The 7,761-nt window shown below is 32.7% G+C and overlaps 1 protein-coding gene across 1 annotated transcript; it reads left to right on the top strand.

Annotated features, from left to right (window-relative positions):
• The first annotated feature begins 1,302 nt into the window (after positions 1-1,302).
• On the top strand, positions 1,303-5,836 carry LOC104211141 (uncharacterized). The gene is made up of 5 exons (XM_009760152.2): positions 1,303-1,700; positions 3,950-4,045; positions 4,147-4,195; positions 4,433-4,546; positions 5,438-5,836. Exons 1-4 carry the CDS (start codon positions 1,395-1,397, stop codon positions 4,519-4,521), a joined length of 540 nt encoding a protein of 179 aa, XP_009758454.2. The 5' UTR covers positions 1,303-1,394; the 3' UTR covers positions 4,522-4,546; positions 5,438-5,836.
• The last annotated feature ends 1,925 nt before the right edge of the window (positions 5,837-7,761 follow it).

The raw sequence follows: 7,761 nt of genomic DNA, 5'->3' as shown, positions 1-7,761 counted from the left end.
TGGGTTAGAGATAAAGGGTGTTGCTTTTCACTCGACGTGGCTATCATTATTCTTACCAACAACAATAACAATATTATACCCGGTGTAATCCCACCAAATAAGGTCTTGGGGTAGAATGCATGCAGACCTTATCCCACCTTTGTGACTGTTAATATTCTTACCACTTGATAGAAATAATGACAATTTTCAGATTTAATATTATACCATATTACCATAGGAAAAGTCTTCATACATTAGGAAAATGTGAGAATAAAATTTTGATATTTTAGTGGAATAATTGTTGGCTAGATGCATTCCCAAAGACATGTAACTTGATATTATATTAACTATTATTCCATATTGTTTGTAGAAATTTCTTTTAAATATGGAAAAAGTGAGAATATTTTGAACTAATCCAAATTTCTTTTTTGAATTAAAATTGGATAGAGAAATAATAAACATGCGAAATTTCACTTTCCCAATTCTAAAGATACACATCTGTATGGGTCAAAATCTGACCATAGTGATCGACCAAGCTGGGACCTCGTCCAGATGGCGAAATAATGAAAAGCATCACGATCAATACCAATCAAATCATAGAGAGTGTGTGACAAGTAAAGGCGGTATTCGAATAACGCCGAAGGAGGCCGTCATACGAAAGCACATTGGTCGAAGAACACAGTAAGACTCCAAGAACTATATATAGAAGGGGATTCTCGGAAAAAGGGGGACTTCTCATCCCTACTCTTTCTCCTACAATCTCTTCCGGTGAAGGATGTAAATTATTTCTTTTTTCTAACCAAAAAATAAGATTGTAACATTAATGAGTCAAGAATGTTTCTGCTTTCCAATCATGATCTCTATATACTTTTAGATCTGAAGTTGATTATGCTTAACTAAGATTTATCCTTCTTCTCATTATTAATTGATTTAATCATAAGGTTCAACACTTTTTGGTCAAACAACATCCATTTGAGAATATTGAATCATAAAATTTCATTAAAATTTAAAAAAAATGAGAGATTTTTCTACGAATTCATGTCTAGTAAAATATCACGTTATAACCAAAAGATGTTTTTATAACATAAAAAAATTGGATAATTTTGCTGCCATGGAGGTAAAAATTGATTTTACATGGATATTTAAAGTATTTTTTTTTTTTTTTGAATTCTTTGCATTTTGTATCTACTGCGTGTACTTTATTATGATTTGCACGATATATCAGATCAGCGGCTTCTCGAGCTTCACTTCCACGTGGCAATTTCAAATTTTGAATATACCCGCCAGTATAAAAGCCCCAAATTCAACTTAGCAGCAGTCATTTGCATTTCAGAGAGAAACTTCGAGAAGAGAAGAAGAAGAGATTGAGATCGAGATCGACGAGGAAGTCATCGGCGGGAAGTCCTGTCCAGTCGATGAGTGAGTCTCCGAAGCCATTCGAGTTCAATTTCAATATGTTCAACGCTACGCCGACATCGTCATCGTCAAAGAAGAAGAAGAAGAGGACAACTGGAAAGAAGAGCTTCAATATTTCAAGTCCGGAGCAGGTGAAGCCTGCCGGTGGTTCCCCTGTGTCGGTCACAAATCTGAAGACGATTGCGGATCTGAAGGAATTCGCATCGTCTCGATTGGACTCTATTAAGCGCCAGGTTGAGCGATCGCATATGGAGATTCTTAAGGATCTCGAGGCTTCTCAGTCTCGCCTTCAGAAACGTCTCAAGGTCTCTCTCTCTCTCTCTCTCTCTCTCTCTCTCTCTCTGTATGTGTGTGTGTGTGTTTTACACACTTAACCATAGATCATGATTCATGAAGATGACTTTATATTCGTGATTTTCTGTGTTTCATCTTTCTACTTTAGAGCATAAGCTCTTGCCATTTGCTAGTGCTTAGGTCAGTGGTGGAGTTAGCCCTTATGCATACGTAAATATGTATGTGTGTGTGTGTATTTATGTGTGATATGTGGTGATTTCCAGCAAAATTTCTCAATTCGGTGATCTGTCAGCTGCTTCCGCTTTATTGATCTAGTTTAAGAACTTGCATGAGTTGTACCGGAAACAAATTGTTGTTCTCTCTGTTTTGATGTTGCTTTTGCGTTTTGAGATGCAGCTTCTAAGAAGTTAGGTGTAAGAAACTTAGTGTAATGATCTCAATAAGTTGAATAGTGAATGTTCTAGATCATTCCCGACTATCAAAGTTTAATCATCCGACGGATGGTTACTGTATTCTGATTTACTCAGAATCTTAGATTTGTTATAAGTATTCCTCTCAGAACTGTTTTAGTGCCAGGTAGATAAGCTTTAAGCATAGTAAAGCTGTTCTTTTTGCTAAATATGAATAGGCTCAATGATGGACTGAAATGTGTATACTTTGCATAGGATATCTAGATTTCTTGGCCCTCACAAATATTCAAGCTTAACGCCAAGTTCTGGGAAATTGTCTGTTGACATAGCGATATATAGCACTGAAGTGTTAATTTAGGATCTTCTGAGTGAGATTCCAATGTTAAAATACCAAATCATTTGTCCATTTTGTACGACAATTAGTGCAGTTTTTGTGCTTTGATTTTAAAAAATGAACCAGAATATTTTGCTGCACTTTATTGGAAGAGGATATGTTTACCCTTAAAATCAGATAACAATTGAATTTATACGCGGTTCTAAGGATACGTGATATAAATTGATACAAGGGAGAGAAATTAGATTAACGTAGAAATAAACTGTAGAAAGATAGATACAACCTTCACAAATTGAGCAAACCTTAGCCTTATGAGATTGATTTCCCTTTAGCCAATGATAATGAGATTATGAAAGACAGAGCAAAAATGAGTTGGAGCCAAAACTAACAGTATATTGCTTTGATATCTATTACAATGTCCCCATGAGTAACTCAGTCCCCTCTTATTTATTGGGGCAGAATCTACCTTTTTAGGTAATATATTATAAGAAATAATAATCTTGATTTAGTGGACCATTGGCTCTCTTTTTGGCCAATCCCGTGATTTATGCCATAATGATTAGTTACGGATCTATGTCGACTGAGCTGGCAGGTCTTATCTTCGAGGCCGTTGAGAATAGGATCGGTTATGTCCTCGACAAACTCGAGGGCAAGTCTGATGATTTCGATGGCCGGCTTTGATATTGCTTTCGAGTCCGATATTTATCATATCCCGATTCGGCTAACTATGTTGGACATTAGATCGAGCCCTGAACTTTGATATCGAGACAGGTGTTATCCGTGACTTCGATTTCTACTCAGATACAGATGTGCCGACTCCGGTCTATTGCTTCAGGTGCCCGATCGAGCATCGGGCTCGGTTTTACCTGTATACAGGATATATAACAGATTTGCAGGAGATATGAGTTTCCTTTTCCGATGAAGTAATGATCTTGTCCGCGATTTGTTTGATGGAAAATAACCAGATATATCACATTGGGAACACTATAATAGAACCTGTAGCTTGTTAAATGCAAAGTAATGGTCTTCAATCATGTCATTTGAGTAAGAAAGAGCATCTAGATTTAACACCTTAGTTTTGTTACTGAAATTAGAAACAAAAAAAAAACATTTATAAGCTCTATGAGATTAGGTCAGTTTTGAGTTATTGGCCTAAAATAAAGTAAACAAGGATTAGAAGTTTGTCTGCTGTAAGCTGATCTCATTCTTTTCAAGCTTCCATCAAGCTTTGGATAAATAAAATTAAGGAAAATCGTTGTTGCTACATGATTTTTCATTGTTTCATAATTCCATTGAACTTGGGTTTTAATTTTAGTGTAAGTAGTTTTCTTTCGTTGGCTCTCTACATTGTTATGTTGTAACTTCAACTTCTTAAGCAAATTAAAAGGGCTAGAAGAACCATCCATGACAGAGTCATTCAGATAATATAGCATATTCCACATACCAGAGCCTTTTCATATCTGTTGTAAATTTGTTATTTCTTTATTTTCCTTTTAATATTTGGGTAATTAAACAGATTCAGACACAAGGATGCCATCAAGTGGCAGATGAAGCAGAAAAGGAGTACAAAAAGATGTCTGACCGATTCAGCGAAGGCAGGGAGGCAATGAAGGTAAATCTTCCATTATCTGCTATTGCCTTTAACAAGTCTGCTCCTATTTAATCTCAATTGTTGTGCCATTACCGTTAGTTAATTTAATTTTTCCTCTCTAGGCTTCATATTCTACATTCATGGCAGATCTTCAAGCTAGTGGATCTCGTCGTAAGTTCTTAGCCTTTTGCCAACTATGAGGATATGCTTTTTAGTAAATGCAACTATATGCTGCAAGTTTTTGACAATCGAACACAATAATAACCTTGAATACGATAAGCAGATGAAGTAATTGACTGTATTTTCTAATTCTTTCTTTATTGGCTTGGCCAAAAGTGTAGTAAATTCTTCTGAATTGCCTTTCGGATTCGGATGAACATCTTATAAACTTGTTGACATACTTTACAGTTTGCAAACAAACCATCCCCGAGCTGTCACAATCCGTTGAGAAAGCCATAGATGCTCTCAGGAACCGTTATGGGATCCATTCAACTTAAGCTTGTTGAAGGCATTGGCATTAAGGTAATTTCTTTTGCTGCTTGATTGTTTTTGTACTTGTATCTATTTTATGTTTCGCAAAATCTGAACTAAGAATTATATGGGGCGATAAGTGTTTTAGTTATCTTTCCTATAACTATGTTATTATTTTACCTGGTATATGGAACCTGAGTTAGGAATTTTTTCCTTTCAATGGTAGTACGAGATCATCAGAACAATACGGTAGCTGGTATAAAAGCGTAGATTGTCATGGCATATTCGTTTTAAATATCGTGAAATATACCTGGGGGAAATGACACTGAAATCCTTTCTCCTTATCTGTATGGCCATATTGACGACTTGACAAGATCTAGATTGCTTAATACCGTCGTCATAACTTCCGTTTGGTTAATGTTTCTTGCAATTATTTCATTTATTTCCTTGAAGGACTCTGTTAAAACTTAAGCAAGAAGTGGAAAATAGAATTTAGCTCTTATAAAAAGGAAATATCAAATCAGGGATAACGATTTGAAATCATTTCTTCCAAACTCATTTTGTGTGCTTGGATCCTTGCGGAATGATCCGTTTCTACCTTTCAAGCCTTCAAGCATCCAGATAAAATTCCATGATTTCACTCTAATCATTTTTATGCAGAAATTTGAGCACTAAGCCAGTATATTTCTCTGAGGTTGAAACTCTAAATGATAATAAATCATCTTCAGATAGCAGCTGAGCTGATGAGAAGCCCAGTTGCCTTTTTTATTGTATCGATATGGGTATTTCGTTCTTGTTTTGTCATTGTTTATTGTATTATATTTTTTTGGTTGATCAAATGTTATCTGTCCGTCTGATATAAAGCATTGTCATCCGCTTTTGATTGACATTTTTCAGAAACTCATAATCCATTTTAATTTGAGGTAAATAATTTCTTGATAGGTGGAATCTAGTTACTCTGAATTACATTAACGAAGACAATGTAGGAGCAAATGGAGATAGTTCAAGTGATTATCTTTTGAGGCCTGCTTACGACATAAAATCATCCATGAAAATTCGAACTCCTTTTTGCTTACAGTTGCAGTTTCTTGAGGAATATAGATAACATGCAAATTTGAGTGCTTAGTCAGTTAGTCTTGTTAAATTCATATCTTCTAGATGCATTGACTAGTGACTGACTACCAGCTTCCCGGTTCACCCAGCCTTATATTGGCCTAATTTGGTAATTTTCTATTAGAACATTACTTTCGTGTATATGCGACATGAAACGAAGGTGTTATATTACACCATAAAACAGAAGGTATTTGAAAAGAAAAGAAAATTGGAGATGTTCTTTTTTCTTATAACTAGCTTTAGTGTACGTGCGTTGCACGTGTTTTTTGAGTCTATTAAAAAAATGAATAAAATTAAGAATAAGAATAAATTATGTGCAATAACAATTGACGTCGAGATAAATATAATATTTATTTAAATTGAAAAATAAATGTTACATTGGCGAAATAGTTGAATGCAGAGTTATTGAGTATCTTCTGAACTAGCAAAAATTAAAAATTTATGTAGGTTAATTATATAACTTTTGTATTTAATATATTTTTATAAAGATAATATGATATGTTATGTTTGTATCTGACCTAATATCTCTTTATAGACGATGTTCTTGGAGTAAAAAAATACTAACCCAAGTATCAAGTGTTCTATATACCATATAGTATGTATATTATCCTTAGTAAAGTATTCTAAACTATATACTTTTTTGAATTTGGTTAAGGTTGTTCGAATGAGTGAATAAATTATGATAAAATTTTCTTCTCTCTTATTAATTAGTACTTTTATCTCCCACTTAAAGTTTGATTTTCCCTTCTCTGCTATATTTATTTTATTTTTATGCTTCTAATGATTTAGGGCATGTTTAATGAATATTATTTCCTTTTCTTTTCTTCACCTCTAGGCTCCTTAAAATTTTAGAATTTAACAAATTTTAGTGGCTTAGAATTAAAAATATTCTTTAGACATGCTCATCGATTATATTCAAGTCTTTTCAAGTTATTTAAATGTTTGCTTGCAAAATATGACAAGTGGTACGTGATACCTATAAAAAGTGACAATTAGACCATATTAAATTTTATATGTCTAAAATAATTGCTCGCGCTAAAAAGTTATAAAATTTAATTTAATATGTCTAAAATAAAGTTTATGAAATATTATAATATATAGTAATACACTAATGTTAATAAAGCTATCACAATTGGTTTCATATTTGCTGGAATACTTCTTTCCCGAATTAATTTTATATTTGATGGAAAACATCTCTTAAAGTTGATTAAAAACTAATATCTAAACATTAAAAAAATAATACAAGATATTCTTAAAAATATACTTCACAATTCTCAAGTGTTTAATTCTAAGACAAATGTTTCGAAGAAAAGCTTTCATTACTGTTCCTAATGTTTTAAAAACTTAGAATCGTAATAGTCATACGATTTAAATAAGGAAAAAAATTATAGAAGTAAAATCTTAATTAATTTTAAATTCCTAAATATTAAGAGTTTTTATATAATTCAAATAAGGAACGATTTAATAAATAAAATTTAATTGATTTTAAAGTTCTACATATTAGGAAAATAATAAATACAATTATAATTTTGTCCAATGTGAAATTCATTTTTAAAGGGTAAAAAAGACGGACAACATTTCGCTAAGGACATTCGTACTTTTAATATAGTACTAGCTTCTATGTACATGCGTTGCACGTAAATCTTTAATCTATCATTTATATGAAGGAACACTACATTAAATATATAAAAATTAAATACAAGAATACCGAATAAAGCCATTAATGTGGGAAAAAATGCAATAGTATCGTCATTACACACACACACATATATATATATATATATTCTGTGTCAACAATAAAAAAATAATAGATTTAATCTTACACTCACGTTCATATTATGAATACACTTATTTGATCTTTAAAATAGAAACTAATAAAGAGCACGAAAAGTTACTGCTAGTCATTAAAATTTAATTTGTTATGAACAGACTCTATTCTAGAATAATCCAAAAAGAATTTTAAGGGTACTATTGAAAAACTTGCTTTAGTTTTGAATAGTATAAATCGATGTCTCTTATCGGATCACAAAACCAAAAGAACTATAATGTCCATACAACTCCCTACTCATGATGTTTACAATTTGCTTTGTGTGCGTAAACGTTGGAACTTTTCATCTTCCTGATTTTCAACGAACAAACAATATTAGATGGCG

The sequence above is a fragment of the Nicotiana sylvestris genome, chromosome 6 (genome assembly GCF_000393655.2).
Source record: "Nicotiana sylvestris chromosome 6, ASM39365v2, whole genome shotgun sequence".
Lineage (NCBI taxonomy): Eukaryota > Viridiplantae > Streptophyta > Magnoliopsida > Solanales > Solanaceae > Nicotiana > Nicotiana sylvestris.
Note: the sequence above shows the minus strand (reverse complement) of the source record. Positions and strands in the feature narration are given on the sequence as shown.

Bases quoted from the DNA above. Each gene is read 5' to 3' on its own strand.
- LOC104211141 (XM_009760152.2), top strand. From the start codon at position 1,395: ATGAGTGAGTCTCCGAAGCCATTCGAGTTCAATTTCAATATGTTCAAC. The intron at 4,046-4,146 runs GTAAATCTTCCA...TTTCCTCTCTAG, and splicing joins AAGGCAGGGAGGCAATGAAG to GCTTCATATTCTACATTCAT. The intron at 4,196-4,432 runs GTAAGTTCTTAG...CATACTTTACAG, and splicing joins TCAAGCTAGTGGATCTCGTC to TTTGCAAACAAACCATCCCC.